The 19,048-nt window shown below is 36.8% G+C and overlaps 1 protein-coding gene and 1 long non-coding RNA gene across 4 annotated transcripts in view; both read right to left on the bottom strand.

Annotated features, from left to right (window-relative positions):
- LOC127996230 (active breakpoint cluster region-related protein-like) overlaps positions 1-19,048 on the bottom strand; it is a 137,415-nt gene that overhangs the window by 21,863 nt on the left and 96,504 nt on the right. For all 3 annotated transcript variants that reach the window (XM_052591930.1, XM_052591931.1, XM_052591932.1), the window contains 2 exons: positions 18,649-18,746; positions 18,423-18,554 (listed from right to left, as the gene is read on the bottom strand). In XM_052591930.1, coding sequence (XP_052447890.1) covers positions 18,423-18,554; positions 18,649-18,746 — 230 coding nt within the window. The remainder of the gene's footprint in view (positions 1-18,422; positions 18,555-18,648; positions 18,747-19,048) is intronic.
- On the bottom strand, positions 5,101-7,879 carry LOC127996293 (uncharacterized). Its single transcript, XR_008169208.1, has 2 exons — positions 7,287-7,879; positions 5,101-6,264 (listed from the first exon to the last, which is right to left on the bottom strand). It is a non-coding gene; the product is annotated as an uncharacterized LOC127996293 (long non-coding RNA).

Genomic DNA, 19,048 nt, shown 5'->3' with positions numbered 1-19,048 from the left:
TTAAAAATAAAATCACAATGTAAATAAGTAATTTTAGCTATTTCTTTCTTTTTTTTTTTTACAACAATTTTTAATAGTTTAGGTTACTGCACCAACCCCCCATGTAGAAGAAGCCCACGTGTCTAACTGCAGCTCTTTGATACATCCGGCTGGACGAATGAAAGGAGAAAACTCTCTCACATTCTCTTTCTCTCGGAGGAAATCCAATAACCCTTCAGATTCAAGAATTTTTATGAGATGAAGCCGTTTCCCTTTCTGAATACCATAGAGGCAGTCAGAGGCAAACATCCTGCCTGAGGGACAGAGGTATGAATGCAAAGACAGAGCAGATGAGTGTGTGCACGTTTACTGCTACAGTATACGTATACTGCATGCTTACAGCTGATCTAGGATCAGCTGAACTCTGCAGTAGCCTACAGGTCACCGTACACAGCAGGGGTTCATGTCCTGTCATGTCGGGCATCTATCAGATGGTCTCAGGGGGTGTGTGTGCTGGTTCTGACATGACACGTTTTCATATGTGTGCATGAGTGTGAGTGGACCTCGACTGTGGGGTGACTCAAGCGTGTGAAACAGTGGACACTGATGTGACAGGTGTGTGTGTGCTGTGACCTACTTCCAGATGATGGAGACAGGAAGCACAATTCATAGATTTTTCAGAAGTTAATAATTCAGTCTCACACCAAAGAACAAGCACAGGAACAGTCTGCCACTGAGAGACAAAGAAATAATGGCTCTTTTCCAAAACCAAGTGAAATCCTTCGTAAGATGTGTTCATGCTGAACATCACATTCGATTTTTTGCACAGCCCTACTGACAATGGTTCAATTACTGGAGGGAAACACAGTAACTTCAGTTTACTCAACTAAAGTACACATCTTGGAATCTAAATCTAATTGTTTTATCTTTTACATTGACAAAGAAAATTAAAAAGTTTAGATTTCATGGACTTTTAAATGACAAATGTAATTTTTACAAGCAGCTGTCGGGCAGCGTTTACTTAACTAGTTTGTGCTTAACCAAAAAAAACAAAAAAACAAGCAAACTTTATCAAGAAGCAGATCATGTGAGCTTCACTTACTGTGTATCCTATGTTTTTTTTGCCAGGTTGAGTGTCTACACTCAATTTCACACGTTGCTTCAAATTTCTGATTCGTCAAATTAGCATGTTGCTAAGCTAATATCTCGACCTTAAATGTAGTTGTTGTCATCGCAAAATTCTAAAAGATTAAATGTTAACTTACCAAGATGCAAAAGGATTACTCTAAGAAAGCTGATCTAAAAATATAACTTATAGTTGTTAGCTTAGCAACATGATATTTGTAGAGCTGGGTAACAAGCTAATTGCGAACAAAACATTGATTATTTGCGAAAATCTACTTTAACATGAATGTGCAGGTGTCGCTATAGTTAAATTATCACAATGGTGATTTCAGTACACGATTATATCAATTAAGAATACTTCGACCAACCTGAAATCAAACTTTTTTCCCAACTGAAAAATTATTTGCACCCCACACAATAATACAGTACATAGCACACACAATAAGGGAGAAACAGTCATTTTTATTGATACTGGAATAAAATATAAAAAGTTTTCCACCTAGGCTGTAGCAAAATCATTCTGGGATTGCTTTACCCCAACGCCTTAAAATTAGCTCATAATGAGTTATCTTAGCAGGCAGCATGATACTGTTGCTAACCTTTTCAAAATGCCTTCACACCAGGAGCGTGCCTTAAATGCGGTCTAAGATTTGGAACAGAGCAGCAGACAGAGTGATACAGACAGAGATGAGTATCTGTGATCATGAGCAAACAACCATTAGCATGTGAAAGCTCATATAAATCAATATCAAGCCTGAAAACACAAGCCATACATTCATATAATGAGCTTCTCCACAGAGCCACACACGGCGCTAACATCATTACAGCAGTGCAGAGGAGAGAGAAGCATCCTCAGGCGTACAGCGCACATATAACATGGTTATATCCTGCGTGTTATCCGTCTCTCTCATAGAAACACACTTTAGTCAGGGTGTTGAATGATTACACCGAGGAGAGATCTCAGACACGGCTGCTAGTGATATAATGAGGAAGAAGTACAGAGATATCAGAAAATGCTCCAGTCCGGTTATCAAATGATGTTCCGTTCTTTTTTTAATGTCAGATGCAGATAACAATATCTAGAGAGCTGGATGGTCCACAAACAATCTAATGTTAGCAAATGCAAAATCTGAACAAGTGTTTCACACAATAGTTATTTATTATTCACAAATATTAAATGTATATACTGTACATGCACTCAGATACATGCATGATAACTGCAGATATGTCTTAAATAATAATAGAGCAAAATGGTTATTTGAGTCTGAAATTCCTGTTGCAGTAGGAAACACTTTCACACAGGACCGACGTTATCGCTCTCACACACTCATACACCCATCAGATGCGTAAGATTTAGGCAGAATGATTCTCCCCTCATGACAAGACAGAGACAGCAGTGATTTAGAAAGACTTTATGAGAACGACCCCCTGTGCCCAATCTGTCCCGCACTTTCCCAATAATAACAGAGACGAACGCAGAATAAGTCTGCGGGGGATGTGAATATATGAAGCTGTACGCAAGCTGACAGATGCTTCAACTGATACAGACTGATGTGCAGAGAAAGAGATAAAGAAGGGACAGAAAAAGAGAGGACTAAAGAGAAATATACTATGCTTGTGTTCACACAGTGGGCGACACTAACTGTGCGAATGTGTGATTTTCAGCAACTTATCTCGGTTATGCAACACTTGGTTAAAAGACGACTTCAGCACACTCTCCACCTTCCAGCTCAAGTTGCTTTATCTTCAAGCAGGTCACACGTATACAGCTACAGATATGTTCTATAGTTGTTGTGCAGCATTACTAATGCGCTTGAATCTAGTATGACATCAATTATTTAAGACAGAACCGCAGAAAGAGACACTGAAAGAAGAAAAAATCCAGCCTTAAATCTAGCTAAGATAATTAGAATTGCTTCGCACAATTACAACAGAAGACTTTGCATTTTAGTAGGGGTCTTCAACGGGGGGTGCAACAATTATTTTTTGACCTCAGACTAATTTTAGCGAAAGAATCAAAATACAATATAAAGTTAAATTCTGTACGAGTTTGTTTCTTCTGTTTAAAACAAAAGAACCTTTAGAAACAACCATGAGGCTATTGTATGCTCTGCTTAGTTGGCAGGGCATTAGTATGTGGTTGCTAGGGTTTTCGGAGCATATTTTCAAACATGTTATTAATTAATTTACAAGGAAAGAACAGAGGTATAAAAGTTCAGTCTAATCCAGTTAAGATCAGGCTTACTAAAACCGTTAACCCATGAAAGAGGTCACCTCACAATCCATGAGGTCCAGCACAGATGACCTCTGACCAGAAGGATCGGAAATTACTCTAATCTTTGGTGGATTGGCAATGGGAAGTTGAAGGGTCAAAGGTGAATGACATTGTGTGTGTACCTTTTTGACCCAATGTCCAACACAAGATTCAGAGGCCATATTTTCAGTATTTCTGCTGTAACGTGTCATCTTTTTTATTAATAAAAAGCAATACTGAGAATATTAATATACATCTTTCATTTTAACATTTTAAGAATTGTAATTTTAAACTAGTTAATTTTGTCATTTCAATATTTAAAAGTCATCCATGCAGCCCCCAGGTTGAGAACCACTGTTATAGAGTACTTAAAAACAATTATGTTTTATTACGCTATAAAGAAGCAGCGTTTTCTGCAGTAAAATACAGGAAACCCTAAATTTGTTCTTACAGCTTTAGATGAGCTCACAAGGATAGAATGAAGGAACGATCTGGAAATCTATTCTCAGAAGATCAGAAAAGATGTTGAGAATCTCAGTAGCAGCATTTACTCAAAGTTCTGGTTATCACAGAAAGAAAATGATCCATGTGTAGTTGACTGCTTATGGGTCCATCAGACACACATTAGAAGGATTTCAGCAAAATAAGATCACAGGCCTACAACAGAATGACTGATGCAGTGCTCGAAAAGTTGCCCCGTGTATCATCAGCATAATAGTTTTTGATATTTACTGTTGAAGTCAGTGGATTGGTAATAAAAGTTCTGCTTTGATATCTGTAGTGGTTGTAGACTCCCTGAGAAGCCTCTATACTTCTGCTTTAAAAGAGGTCGATTCTAGTCAGACTAAAAAAAAACCCATCACTAAAATAATCACTGTTAAAGCACCACTGCTACAAATAAAAACACTAAAAAAAGTAGATAAACCCATCACTGAAACATTTACATATAGCTCAGAACATGGCCTTAAAGCAGTGTAAAAAACACAGAAGTTAATGTGAGCTGTTTTATGATTCATTATTCATAAACAGACCTTTACAAAAGCCTGCTATGTTGCCCTTTCTGTTCTGCGCTCTGCCTCAGGAATTTCAACACACATATGGGATATTTTCAGCAGGGTCGCACCGTTGGGTTTCAGTAGTGGTGCTAAACAAGCATCCTGGACTCAGAAACTGAGGGCTGCCAATCACCTCTCATCAGCACTGATCACACTGATAACCAGCTCTAGGTGATTAGCTGGACTAATACGGTGTATTGATTCAGCGTTTGGTCCTCTGTCCAGTAGCAGGTCTGAGAGCTTACAGTCAGCTGATTCAACAGATTGTCTTGTGGCGCCTCCGGAGAGTTTATTTGGGTCTTGACCCATTTGGATCAGAGTTTCTGGGAGGGAAAAGAAACTAATGCAACCCGGAGGTTAGAGGAAAACACTCATACACTGAGAACATGTCAAACAAACAGCCGAGAAACAAAGATATATACTGTATATACTGTAGATTTTGATATTATATATCAATTAAAGTATATTTATAATGTTACAAAATATATATTACATTTTTTTTTTACCTTCAATCTTTCTATTCATCAAAGAATCCTTAGGAAAAATATTACATTTTTTTTTTTTTTTTACCAAATAATAAGAAATGTTTCTTGAGCATCAAATCAGCATATTAGAATGAGTGATGAACTGAAAATTCAGTTTGCCATTAAAGAATAAGTTATGCTTATTTTTTTTTAATTTTATGCATTTTATTTATAGGTTTATATTTATATATTTTAAACAAATAAATGCAGTATATACATAAAATATGTATATATTCATTCTGATATGGCATTAACAGGTTTAACAACCATTGCATCCAAAAACATTTAAAATGTGACAGTCAACATACTGAAAATCTTTTTCACTGGGAAAACTCCAGTAAGTTCGTGCGTAAATGTAAAGTGATCATATAAGTAGTTTGAGATGACTTCTCAACCAACATTCAGACAGACACACGTAAATCCCAGGGTATCGTAGAAATTGAATGTGAGTGAGCCGAGGCGCCTGTACTGAAAACAACCCCTGGATATCACAGGATGACGTACACTGTTGTGACATCTGACGAAATGTGCTGGCGACACCTAGACTGAAATCCTGCATTCATTACAGAGAGTGTCTTCATATCGGAAAAGAACAGCCTTCACAATATCAAAGCCTTATCCCACATAAACATTCATATCATAACACCACCTACCTTAACAGAACAAAGTTAAAACAGCTACAATCAAGTCAGTTCGAAAGCTCTCTTTCTAAAAACTCAGATCTACAGCTGAATGTCTCTGCGAGTACATCAGCAGGAAAGAGCAGGAAGTGACATTTAAAGGTGAGGGAAAATGTTTCTCTGACATTTCAGTCAAACTTCCTTTCAGAGTTACACTGATTTGTGCGCTGGAGAAAGGGATATTTCGGGTGTGCATTGGGGGACTTGATAATGATGTCTGGGTCATGAATGAGGGATGTAACCTTTCAGTATCGCTCCGCTCACTCACTGTTGCTATCTGTTGCGTACTCATCATGTTTTGGTCATCTTTAACTGACAATCTGCTGAATTGGTGAATCTGACACAGAAACAGAACTAGCATGAAAATCACTATTTCATCCAAATCACCCTTCCTTATAATAAGTAGCTTATTATAAAACCAAATATATGTAATTTGTCATTAATTGTATTTTTAAATAAATTAATAAATATATATATGTAGCAGTAACCGACACAAATAAGAGCTGATATTACAGTGATACTTGAGGAAAAAATGACAGGTCTATAAACAATGATGCATGTGTGTTTTCGTGTGTTTTATGGAGGTGAACTGGGGATTAATGCAGAATTCAAGATTGTTTACAATCGATAAGGCAATTGTATTTAACCTTTTAACTGTCACCCCCATTTTTGAACATAGACGTGGAAGTACACTATTCACACTTAAATTGTTATAAATCATAAACGCTTTTGAATACAGACCAAAGGTTGGTCTCTTTTTAAAGAAGACAATCTGCAGATTATTGCAGAAGTGAAATCATTTTAAAAAATGAAAGCATAAAAAAAGTTATAGAAGTTTAAATTTACTGTAAATACGTTTATTTTATTTTTATTATATTTTATATAAAATAAATATTTAATAAAATATGTTTTAATCCAAAATTGCTATAAAATAAAAGCCATATGTCTAAATAAGTTGTGTTCCAAATTTGAAGTTGATATGAAAAAAAATGTAGGTTCATATGCAATTTTGTTTAGGCGTTATACCACAAAAAGCCACCGGGGGCCATTGAAACTACATTGAATTTTTTGGATTAATTTGTTTGTCACAAATGTATCAATTTCTCTCTCAATATTATGTCTATGACAAAATAACCACCAAATATGGAATTTTGAGACCCAGACCTTTCCAACGATATGTATTTTGTCAAGATTATGAAAATTTTTGATTCTAAAAGAATGTAATATATTTGGAATATGACCCCTCCCACTAAGGGGGAGGACCACGCTAAAAGATTTTAAAGTACGATTTCCATTGTAACGCAGTGTTCGATTTCAAAATGGTTTTCATAAGATGAATTTGGAGTATATAAGCTTTCAAATGATATATAATTTATGATGATTACTAAAATATGTGATAGGGAAAAAGGAAGCGGAATAGTTTTTTTGTAACAAAGGTCAGAACTCCAGTTATGATGTATATGTTTTGAGGTGCACTCTTTTTATAAATTAATCTTTTTCTGTTCCTTCATAATTTTTTAACAACAAAACGTGGTCAAATATCTATTTAGGAGTCTTAGACCTTTCCAACGATATATAGTTTGTCATGATTAGATTAGGATATAATTGTAATATATTGAAGTAAATTTAGGCGTCCCGTATACGGGACGGTGACATTTATCAGGTTAACAAAAAAGCCCTTAACAGTGCTGTCAACAGTAAATAGCTTATGGGCTGAGAGTGTGTGCGTGTGTTGTGAAAATGATTTAAAGCAATAGCCTCATGGCTAAACAGTAAATCCTCATCCACTTGGGCTGTAACTACAGATAAGAGGCAGTTAAAGCCCATCTAAAACAGCCCAGCAGCTGAGCTATTCACTGCATCTCAACTGGCTTGAGTGAACAAGCATCAGAAAATGCTTGAATAAGGAAGTGCATTTATAACCTGTATGAAAACGCTGACTTGACTAGCTACTGATGTCGTCACTTGAACGCACCATGTACTGGAATATTTCAGCATAGGACCAGGAGAATTTCATTCAGTTAATCATCTGAAATAATTTGCAGTCACTAAAATCCACGTCAGCTATTGATGCTGAGGTACTGTAGCAGAAGAGTGATCTGATTGTGTGATGGTTCCCCGAGGAGCAGAGAGCACCGATCTGACCTGACCACATGTGGACAATACTATGAGAAAAAAACACACATCACAGCCATGTGGAGGCATTCTGCAGGTATTAAATGTTCTTCAGCTGTATTCCAATTATTAATAATATAGAAAAATATATATTCTGAAAGCACACACTGAATTCTCAGCACTGCCATGTTCTAATTAGGCACAATGTGACCGATCTAGCAAAACTTTTCACAGCCAATCAGAAGTTGTTTGATATTTGATGTACAGTAATGCGATTGCAAAACGAACACAGAAACCCAGCTTAAACTCATCTTTCCACTTTCCAATTGTTGTATGATACTGTATGTATGTACAGTGTATGTATATATTGTATGCACTGAATTTATTTTGATGTTAAATTGTGTTCTCTAATCTCAGTACTCTATGTTTATGGGCAGGTTATGGAGTCAGTCGATGGCATCTTTCAGCTATGAGTGAAACACGAGGCGGTGGTCCGAGGTTGGCAGTTCCCCCACTGAACAGCAGCCCATCATCGGCTCATATTTTGGCAACACACCGGCATGAGAATCAGCATTTCAGTGAAAAGAGATGACAGAGCAGCTGAATACACTTGACTGAAAGTCACTTTTAAAAGTTTTTTTTTTTTTTCTAAAATGCTTGTTAAATGAGTTTAAAAGAACGTTATATTGTAAACCTTGCTTTATTCTTCCAAATAAACTTAATTTGTCTTATATTTTTCTCTATGGTTGTTCTTGCTTATTGATAAATGTTCACCTTTTTAATTATTACTGTTGCCTCTAGTAATTTCCAAACCATTTTAAGAGAGTAATATAGTAATCATTAAATAATATCGGAGTAAAATAAAACAACCCAGAATATTGGTTCAAACATTTAACTCAACCAGCTGGGTCAAAATAATTAAGCAAGTTTCCTGTCCAATATTTAACCAGCGCTGGGTTGCAAAATAACCTAGAAATGGTTGTTTTTAACCAATCATTTTTGTGTGTGACTACAGAGGTTGTTTGGGACATTAAAAGTCATTGTGCTGAACAGATACTCTCATCCACTCACTAGTCCACTTTCACAGCTTCATGTTTGCATGTCCAGTGCTTAAATCGGATCTGAAAATTCCAGTCTGTGATTGGTCAGATACAGAAAAGGCAGCTAAATGACAAAAACAAAAATGATGTAATCAGCAAAATCCTGTCATTTGTTGATATCATGGCTGGTTAAGTATATTATATTGCCTGCCACTCTTCTGTGTTTGCTGTGGTTAATAAGGCACGGGATAAATGCATTTTAGCACCAGTATATGGGACATATCACGGCGAAACATCAGCTTGAAGTAGGAACTTGTTACTTAATGTTGACATGTTTACAGCAGGCAAGTGGAATAATGGCATGTCATGTTTAATGGAAAGGAAACTCTATAAATCTTCTTTTGGGTACTGAGGATTGTTACATCTACAGCATGTCCTGAGAACATCCTGAGCTTTAGTCACTATGTCGCACCACCCACCAAAGCATAATTTAAGGGTTGTGGGTGTCTGGACAATCTTTTGCAGCACATCATGTCTTTTACAAAACATCATGTGTGACCGGTCTCTCAACTGATCACTACACAAAACACTAGGCCTGACCAGTGCAGCGAGAAACGGAGAGATATTGAGATAGGAAAGAGGACTAGCAGGAAATTAGGAGCAGGAGATAGGAAATGCTGAGAGGGCCTGACCAGAAAATACTGGAAAATGACAAGAATAGCTGGGAAGAGATCTGAAACCAAGAGTGGGAAAAGCAGGGGACACAAAATGTTCTGTCCTGGTTCCTCAAGGGACAAAAAGAGAAAAGACGGATTACATTAAGGGCAAAAATCTGGCAATGGGAAATCTGATTAGCCGGCTGGCAAATAGAAATGGCAGCCGAGGGCCGTGTGTGTGAATTCACTTTATCTTCAGGAGAAAAGAGAAAACCGAGGCCAGCAAGAATGCCAAAGGAACGAGAAAAATTCATCCTCACACACAGCACACTTTTTATATTAGTCACACACACACTTGAAAAATTCAACAAGTATAGCTGGAACTAAATAAATAAATTATGAGTCTAACAATACAGCAGTACTGATGGTAACAGTGAAATTAAAAAAAAAATGAAATATTAAGTTTAAGTACATTTTGTACACTTTTTTTATATATATACCATTATAACAACAACTTTTCTATCAGTCTCCCTACACTTATATTCTGAGTGTGATTTAATAAATTTGACTAAAAGCATTTTTTATTTCATTATTCAAAATTTTGCCAAAAAATGTAAGTTGATATTGTGACAGCCCTAATATAAATATATACTTTATAAACAGAATTTAAATATACAGTTAATGTATAAATGTAACTAATCAGAATACTAAAAATTAAATATAAATATAAGACACAAAAAAGGTTAATTATAAGGTGCATTGATTCAAAATACACACACATATATACACACACACACACACAAAATCAAGAGTGATCCACACACACAACATCCACAAATGAAACCGATAATACAAATATAGGACCAATTACAATATATCGGAAGTTATAATTATTTACAAATAAACAATTGAAAATATATACATAAAACAGTATACAGGTGCCCAGAAAAGTACACTTGGTGTGTTGATTGTTTTTTGCTCTAGACAAATATGAGAAAAACTGCTTCTATCCACCAAACCTTCATACCAATATCATCTGCAAATCATGAAAGGACAGAAGGACAGGAATGCTCTCTGGCTTCTTCATGTCACTTCTAAATCAACCATCTCTGGTATTCAGAAAGGCACTTGATCCAAATGTGCTCTCACGGGCTGTGTTTCCTGTAGAAAATCATACAAAGGCGTTCGGACTTCCCACTCTTTTCATAGCCCTTTTGCACATAAACACAAACCATGCATGATAAAACACCCCGTTGGTCAACTATTTCAGGCTGGAATATCAAATATCTTGTAATTGATTTGATCCAAAAATATCATTTGAAACACAAGCAGAACAAATCAGATTAAAGGAGGAGCTGGGACTGCAAACCACCATCCCAATAAAAAGCAACATAACACAACCAGCGAACTTTGATACGAAGGAATCCGATGACTAAACTGTGTGAAGCTGAAAGAGACAGCAGAAATCAGGTAGAGAGAACCCATGTTCATTTACACTGAAAAAACAACACTAACTTGCATTCAATAACCCTGGGCTCTGCTTTTCTCAAAAGAAAAGTCCAACAAAAGTTGCCATAATAGTACAATACATATACTGTACATGCAATACAGTTTTAAAAAAATATATACACGTCACAGATTCACAAGAGGAAATCATCTCAATGATTCATTATCAAAGGGACAATATGTTTTAGAAATAATAAAGAACTAATGCAATAATGCATGACTTTCATGGCCAGTATATAACCTACATCACCAATGCTTTTTCTCAATTTACTAGACTTATGGTTATGTAATGCTTCATTATAGAAGGTTTGTGATGAGAACCAGTGGAAGCTGTATTAACATCTCTCTGAATGTGAGGGAGCTCTGCTCTGCTGAGGAGACCCTGGTGCTTTATAGTTTCATTTAGATTCAGTGTAAAGATACATTTCACATTGTGATTCGCTAAGTTTCTTCCCTTGCCATTACACAATATTAACAAAAAATGTGTGTAGCACTTTGCAATTCTTAAAAAAACATAATTAAGGCATAATGTGTGAATAATATTTGGTTTATGAAGACATTGCTTGGTATACTTTATACAGTGTACCGTGTGTACCGAATGTACAGCCAATGTATTATTCATGAGCAAAGCCTTTATGGAATATGTAAATTACAGCTTAGAAACATATACAACATCAACAAGCATTATATTATATAATATTTGTAATGTATTATGTTGCATGTTCTATTGTAAAATATGTTACAATCAACAAACAACAGCTAAAATATGCCTCAGACTGTGCCCCAAAAAATATTATAAGTATAGTTCACCCAAAAATGAATGTCATCAATTACTGTATGATCACTATAATGAACAATTTAGGCTTTTATTCATACTAAATCATTGATCAACACACACACTGAGCACATCAAATATGTTTGCACATTTTTGGGTGAACTACCCCTTTAACTTAGTGTTCCTAAACAAAAGCCCAGAACCTTGTTAGTGATGTAGACTACATATAAGAGGTGGGAGTGAACTTAATGAACTCAATGTTGTTCTCCTCCTTGATGCCCTTGAGTGTCACTGTTTTGAGCTCTCTGAGTGCTGATTATATTTGAGTTGGGAAGGAGATAGGAGAAAGAAAAAAAAAAGACAAAACCACACAGAGAGGACTCAACCTATAGTGACCGGCTGATCTGTTCCTCAAGAACTAAGTGAATAAAAGATGTCAATAAATACTAAATCTGATTAGACTTCCCTAAGAAAGACTCAGATGAGCACAAGCTGGCAGGCTTGCGACTTTTGGTAAATTTCAACTAAATAAAAAGGATTTCACTGGGGCTTTGTGTTCCACTTCCTGTCTAAACATGACCTAATTATATCAGATCCTCGCTGCTAAATTCTGCTTTTACAGCAGCCAGATCACTGCAGACTTGAATTTCAGCAATCGGTAAACTTGGAATAAGTTATCTAAAATAGGCCATGTTATAGAAAACAGTCTATAAACACTGTGAATGAACCTGAGAACAGATCAAACAGTGATTTTAATAGAATGAACAGAAATAACTGCAGGAGAATTAAATGTAATTAGTTGTGATTTCTTAACGGCACATTCAGCAGTTTGGTGCTAAACCAAAAAATGGTTTAGGATTTACTTTGACAATTTTGTGTAACAAAAAGTGTAACAAATAATTAACAAGAAACAATATGTAAGAAATATTTTTTTTTTTTACAAGTTTAAGTAGAATTACTTTTTTGAAAAGTTGAACACCTCAAGAAATAAATGGGTTTTGTGACGAGTCACGTACAGTAAATGGTACACAAATGAGATGAGGACTTTACTCACAATAGTTTTCTATAGACAGGGTTTTAATTATAACCATGCTGAAAAGAACTGATCGCTTGTGTTTTACTTAACATTGAAGAGATCTCTGTAGATTACTCTGTAGAGTAGTGATGCCCAAGCTGCAGCTTTTTTGATGGACTCAAACAAACATTGCCACATGCAGACAGCCACTAGCATCAGCTAGACTCTGCAAACTGACACCATTTATATGCAACAAATCTGTCCCACCAATTTGTTAGTATGTGCACCCTACAGAGAGTTTGTGTGTGTGAGCAAATGTATCAGCAGGAACCATAAAACACCCATCTGTCAAGCCTGATGGATTCTGGGGCCTCTGGGGATTGTAGGATGTTTGAGAGAAAGCGAGAAACAGAGGTGACATGACATATCACAAAAAACATGACGGACGGAGTGGTTATGATTAATGACTGTCTATAGAATTCAGATTAGAATACATTCCATGCATGCATGCACAGCCACCGGAAAACAATAACGCTGCATGAATCCATGCTCAACCACGAAGACGCCAAAACCAAGAAATTTAGCCCTGACAGACTAGTTTCTTATTGATGTTGTAACATAAACCAGATCTGGATTTAAAAAGGATGCCAGACCTCCATGGCTAGCCACAAAGTGTAGAAGCTCTTCACGGCTGATGAACCTTGGGTGTTGTGAACAAGCTCAGGACTTAATCTATTCTATTACATGTCATCTGGAACAGTTTTCTCACACAGATATGTTTCTAGAAGGTGTGGGTTTGAGGAGACAACTCAAAGCACAAAAGATTGTGGGTGGGAGGTACAAGACCAGGAGAGAGTTGTTGGCTGTTGCTCGTCTCCGTAGGGAGCTCTAGAAGGGGCTCAGGGTGATATGAGGTTCTGTCCTGAATGGGTTTGTTGCGGTTAGAGTTACAGGGAATGAGAAGACCTACTCAAAGAGGACACGATGTCCTGTTCTACCAGCACGTGGACAATGAGATTAGAGGCTTTCGAGGGATAAACACTCTTACTGTTACAAAATACTATTAAAATACTTTTTAATGGTGGTGGTCCAACACTGTTCCAGTCTAATTTAATCACTGTGCAGACAAACAATCTCAATGTAAACGTGCATGGAAAAAAAAAAAAGAAAAAAGATTCAAATCTCCACCCAGGTTTACAAATCAAATCAATGTCTATTCAGTATTCAATTACTTGGTCAATAAATAATTTAACTATACTGTCTCTGTATTTGTGATAACAATATTATTATTATGAATAATAATTATTACCATTGTTGCATTACTCCTAAACATTAGATGATACTTATTCTGTCAGATTCAGATTGATTTTCTATTAAATGTTTAGCATTAAATTAATCAAATGTGGCCGTAAAGATATGTATAATGCTGCAAAAGATTAATATTTCAAATGAACACCTGTTCTTTTGAACTTTCCATTCATCCCAGACCCATAGAAATGACCAGTTTCAACATTTTAAACATTGATTAGAAATTTTTCTAATGTCCTAAAAACTACAAGACAAAACCTATACTAACATTAATACATGATGCCAGGGAATTATAAAATGCTACTAAAGTGTAAGATATGGCTCTCGTTAAACCATGCATGTATGAAAGAGTGCACAGTGTTGACAAAGCATAGCATTAGTCACCTTCCAGGGCTTAGAGGGGACACAACCCCACCCAGAGAGATCACTGTAACTGAAAGAGTTTCCACAAGGACACTCAACATAACACTTCACAGCCGAAGAGCTGAAAACACATGAAAAGACCACAAGACCCTGACTTAAGGCGGAGAGATAACGTGAAATGAAGGCATGACGAGAAAGAGGACTCCCTGAGGAAGAGAGGAGGAGGCTGGTGAGGAGAGGAGTAAAGCATAAAAGCAATCTTACACACTTTTTTCAAGTTGCCTGTGAAATGCTGCGGTTGTCGTCTGTGGCATTATATAACAAGCCACTACAGAGAAAAGCAAAACATCATATCGCTATCTATATCAATGTAACACACTCAGGTCACTTTGCTGAGTGCGATGAAAGTGTTTAGAAAGTTAGACGATAACTGATTTAGCAAACTTTTCACAATTTTTTTTACACTAGTACTGGTACTTTGGAAATGTTTAGAAATATGTGTTAGTTAAACTATTATCGAACATTAATTTATCATAAAATGAAAAGGAGCCAATAATAATTATATTATTAGACTGATAGACAGACTTAATCTTTTTGAAAGAAATTTATAATTTTATTCAGCATGTATTACAATCGACAGTGAAAATTTCTATTCTTTTAAAACTTTCTATTAGTCAAAGAATGCTGAACGATATTTGTTACAGTTTCCACTAGGGCTGCACGATTAATCGCATGAGATTGTAATGCTTGTCTCTTTAGTAAAGCTGGTTCTGTGATTAGTACTAAATATCCATCACCTGCTTTCAGATGGAGCGGCACAGTCGTAGTTCAGTACAACAGTCGTATACAGTCGATTCGATATTGCGTAGCTTGTCACGAACTACGGCTCTGTGCAGTACGTGCCGCTCCATTTGAAAGCAGGTGATGGATATTTAGTACTAATCACAGAACCAGCTTTACTGACGAGAAACGCATGACAATCGCATGCGATTAATCGTGCAGCCCTAGTTTCCACACAAATATTAAGAAGCACAATCCGAGATCTGAAGAGCACCTTATTCATGGAAAGCATGAGCGTGATCTTAAATGTTAATCAGTTTAAGCAACGTGTCTTTTCAATCAAGCTCCTCAAGCTTAATTTGACAGGATATGTGAGTGTTTGTATTTGTTTGATCATACATTGACAGATATTGATTAGTTTTCCATAAGAAGAGCCAGCTGGTTCCCTCTGGTCCAAAGGGGAACAACACTTAAAAGCCCTTTAATGGACAATAACAGACGAAACCCCCAGAGGTCAAAGATCAACTCCCAGTGGTCCCAAGCCAAGCAGATATGTTTAAATGAAAGGTCTGAGTGATATTAATGGCTGGATGATCCTGGGCCTTTGAGTAGCACCACATCTCAATCAGGCAGGACAAGCGTCAAGGAGAGTTCACAGCGTCAGCAACAAAGCCATTCATTGAGCTGTGATGTAAAGCTTGTTCTGATTGGCTGTCATTTTGTTGATTAGCACGGTATTGTGCTTTCATAGTGAGCAGAAAAATTACTTAACGTTTTCCCATCTCCCTATAAAACATTACTGTGGTAACAGGGTCCATTCAAAACAGAAGGGAGTTGCTACAATGTGACCATTTAAGGATTCTTACATGTAGGAGCCAGAAAGTTGTTAAATAAATCAGGATCTCTCCAGGGAGGAAAGGGAAACATTTTGGCTCCGTCCACTTCAACCAGAGCAGTTAAGAAAACAGACGCTCAGAGGGAAAGATTTACATTTACATTTACATTTACATTTATTCATTTAGCTGACGCTTTTATCCAAAGCGACTTACAATTGCTATATATGTCAGAGGTCGCACGCCTCTGGAGCAACTAGGGGTTAAGTGTCTTGCTCAGGGACACATTGGTGTCTCACAGTGGATTCGAACCCGGGTCTTCCACACCACAGACGTGTGTCTTATCCACTGCGCTAACACCACCCCATAATTTAAACAGAAGATCAGGCTCAGATACTCATGACGGCAACACAATCACAGCATTACATAATCTCAATGAAAGACACTGATTAGTTTGGAGGATAGGGTTTTTTAAGAGCATAAGATGGTCCAGATGTTGACCTAGCCCTCGATATCACCGATCACGAGCAAGACAGACATCATAACGTAACGGAGTCTGGTACGAATCTAATATTATCCCCCATACATGAACGATGATGATTTAAACTCTCACCTTTACTGTCATACACAATTCCATACAAAACAACATTTTCATGTTCCTCCGTAGCAGCTGTTTGAGCACACAGCAGTCATCAAATTATCTTATTCTCTCTGAGTGATCTAGATTTCCCAAAGTACAGCCGCTTACGCCACACTCATCATCCTGCACTGTGCAGTGTGTGCACGTGCCATCATTACAGGTACATCCACAGCACAGTGTCTTAAAAATAACCTGCGCATGGTGTTCAATCCTTAAAAAGAAGTCTTAAACTGAGACATACAAACCCAACTAATCAAATGAACTGGATGCAGAAAGTTTCAAGGTTGACTGAAGCATATACAGTATATCAAAGGCCTGAATGTCTGTTTTAACCTGTAAAAGACCCTAAATCAGCTTCAGCGACAAAGTCTCTACTCATCCCCAACTTAAACATACTCTTAAACTCAATTAAACATGAACAAGGTCGTTCACATGCACGGAAAGAAGTGACTTTAGTTTCAGAAGTGGCTTGTCTTCCTGTCCAGGAAGGAAGTTATTAACTAGAAGGAACCAAATAACCAAAATAACCAAGCAACCAAATATATCTTAAAAATATGCTTAAGAGAGTCCATAGGTCACACATATTAAATGGTGAGTGTGAAGTGCACCTCTGCCTTTCTCCCTTTGAAGAGGTCCTTTACTAACTGGCCCACACTTTTATGAAAAAACACCATTTTTAAATTGGTAATATTCAAAAGTTTCAATAGAAGATAACAATATTGGAAATATCTGATTTGATATACATAATCAGGTCCAATTTTTCAATGAATGAGTACAGAATTACATTCCCCATTAACTTTATACCACACTATCAAATACCTGAAAGCCAAAAATATACTGTAACACAAAAAATAAAGCATCTCTAGTCGACTGTGGCCAGGAAGAGTTACTTAACACAATACTTTACTCAGAAAATAATAATGTGGCATAATTAAATACTTTAATACTGAATAATGCAATATTGTACCAGAAAATTCTAATAAAAATCCATCATAAGCACCCTCATAGGCATAAAGCATCTCCAGGACATCTCTATTCCCAAACGATCATCACTATGAGTCCCTCTTTGACTGTAGAAGGAGGGCTGTGTGTGTGCGTGTGTTTAATGGTAACATGTATATCTGCGATACACACACCATATTCTGAGTGAAAACAGAGAATCATCTCTCGTGCTGTTAATTCACCTCTGGCAATGATCCCAAGAGAATAACATGAACATAAAACAGAAATAAACCTCCAGTGCAATTAAATCCACCTCATTTTCAGCCCCCACAAGCTGCCCTAGATTTAAAAGAAGAAAAACAAAAGCAATACTTTTAGCATAAATTTGTAAAGACAAAATAGCTTGATAATGACAGTAAAAGAGTAGCATCAGCGGCTAACGTGGTTAAAATAAAAAGGCATGTTTACAATCTTTTTTCTGGGGTGGGTCTGTTAAAAAAAATGAACAATCCTGAACAGTTAACATCAGCTAGTACAAACACATGTGAACACACTGATCTCAACACACACTCACTTCGATTTAACTGGGGTATTTCCCACATATGTGAAGTGAAAAATGTCAATCATGGTTTCTCAGGCAGTAAAGCTACCCATGTCAAAAATCCAGCACCACAGAAGCCCATCTGCAGAGCACACGCTCAAACCAGACAACAGTAAAATTACTCTCATCCGGAAACCGCTACTATTTAAGTCTGAACTTTCGTGGTCCAAACCAGTCTGGTGGGGTCTACTCATTGTTTGCGGTTTAGCAATGTGTTTCTCTCTGTCCTACCTGTACTTGTCCCTTTCCCATGATCTTGTCCACAATCTCATTATCGTCCTTATTGAGCTTTGATTTGTCGTAACACTTCTCGTAGCACAGGATCCGCAGAAACTGAGAGCCCTCCAGCTCGATTTCAAACTCCTGTAGGAGGACGAATGAATTAATGACAGATGGTCGATGGTGATTCGTCAGGGGATATTTATTTCTTATAATGAAACACTTTTAAAGAGCTCACCTCATTCCACTGTGGTTCAGTTATGTCTCTGAACACGCGTGTTATGGCCTTACTGACGAAGTAACCAAAAGAGTCCACCTCCAGCGTACAGTACAGATCTGCAGAAAACACATAATAAACTCATGAGAACAACAAAAAAAAAACCATTTCATTCAGAAGCTTTTGTTACATACACTTGCAAAAAATCATATTTAAGTTGCATTGTTGTTTGACTCCCAATAAACAGCCTTAAGTTAATCAACATTACTTGGCATTTTGCATCTTGCTAATAAAAAATAAAAAAAAACTTTGATCAATGATGAATGAATAATGATTTTTTTTTTTTTTTTTATGAAACAGACCTTTACCCAAACCCTAAACATCTCCCACTTCCTGCAGCCATACTGGCCTTGTTCTCAAT

The sequence above is a fragment of the Carassius gibelio genome, chromosome A5, assembly GCF_023724105.1.
Source record: "Carassius gibelio isolate Cgi1373 ecotype wild population from Czech Republic chromosome A5, carGib1.2-hapl.c, whole genome shotgun sequence".
Lineage (NCBI taxonomy): Eukaryota > Metazoa > Chordata > Actinopteri > Cypriniformes > Cyprinidae > Carassius > Carassius gibelio.
Note: the sequence above shows the minus strand (reverse complement) of the source record. Positions and strands in the feature narration are given on the sequence as shown.